Here is a 906-nt window from a genome sequence, read left to right as displayed (position 1 = left end):
TGAGACCACGTCGCCTCCTCCGTTGCTGTTGCCAGTTGTCCGAGCGGGTGCGGTGGCAGCAGTGGTTATGGGGGTTGTCGGTACCACGTTGGGCCGGGGTCGTCGTAAACACCGGGACCGGAGCGGTCGTAAACACCGGGACCGGAGCGGTCGTAAACACCGGGACCGTCGTGGCTACTGGAACTGGGGTAGTTGTCTCCTGAGGGCTGCCACCGCCACAATCCACTCTCTTGAACGTTATCGGAGCGTTCTGAACTGCGCAACTGATTGTCTTGTCACCTTCGATGATTCCGTATTCACACTGATCGGGAGTGTAAGCACACACTCCAGTCCCCGCACATACGTAAGGACACAAGTTAAGCCAGGCGGCCTGACCCATCTCGAACTTGGTTTCGGAACCGTTGGTGTCAAGCGTTCTCAAGTACGTGGTCTTGACTGTGCCGTCGTCGTACTTCATGTCCACCTTGTAGCAGTTGCCGCAGTTCTCTTTGTTCACTTCCCATCCCCCATTGAACGTCGAGAGGCAAGGACGCTCTACGGAATCACCGCAAGGGCCATCCATCTCCCAAGTCTCCACTTTATGGTTGCAAGCACCGTAATCTCCATCGTAGTAAATGTGGCAACGACCCAAACAAGACTGCTCCAAGCCCACTGGATCAACCCCAGACACACACGTGCCATCCATGAAGTCCGCAGAAGCGATCACAACTAGAGCAGCCAATCTCGTCATCTTGTCTTCCTCAAGTAATTCTGCAACTTTAGCAAGCACAAAACGCGACGTCTCGTCTCTGCGTTGGACCTGCCGGCAGGAGCTGAGGGACTCTTTGCGAACGCGTAGCCCATTCAGCCCGCAGACCCGAATCCAACCCAGCTGGCGGTGTCGGCATGGATCTGTTGGACTGTTGG

General features: G+C 56.0%; 1 protein-coding gene across 1 annotated transcript; it reads right to left on the bottom strand.

The window, feature by feature from the left end:
* Window positions 1–178: 178 nt before the first annotated feature.
* Window positions 179–730, bottom strand: GNI_187040 (hypothetical protein; the record flags this gene model as incomplete). Its single annotated transcript, XM_011135330.1, has 1 exon — window positions 179–730. A coding segment is annotated over one exon (552 nt), but the record flags the coding sequence as incomplete, so codon positions are not given.
* Window positions 731–906: the final 176 nt, after the last annotated feature.

This window comes from Gregarina niphandrodes (genome assembly GCF_000223845.1).
Source record: "Gregarina niphandrodes unplaced genomic scaffold scaffold00077, whole genome shotgun sequence".
NCBI lineage: Eukaryota > Apicomplexa > Conoidasida > Eugregarinorida > Gregarinidae > Gregarina > Gregarina niphandrodes.
The sequence above is the reverse complement of the archived record's forward strand: the minus strand, read 5'-3'. Positions and strand labels throughout refer to the sequence as shown.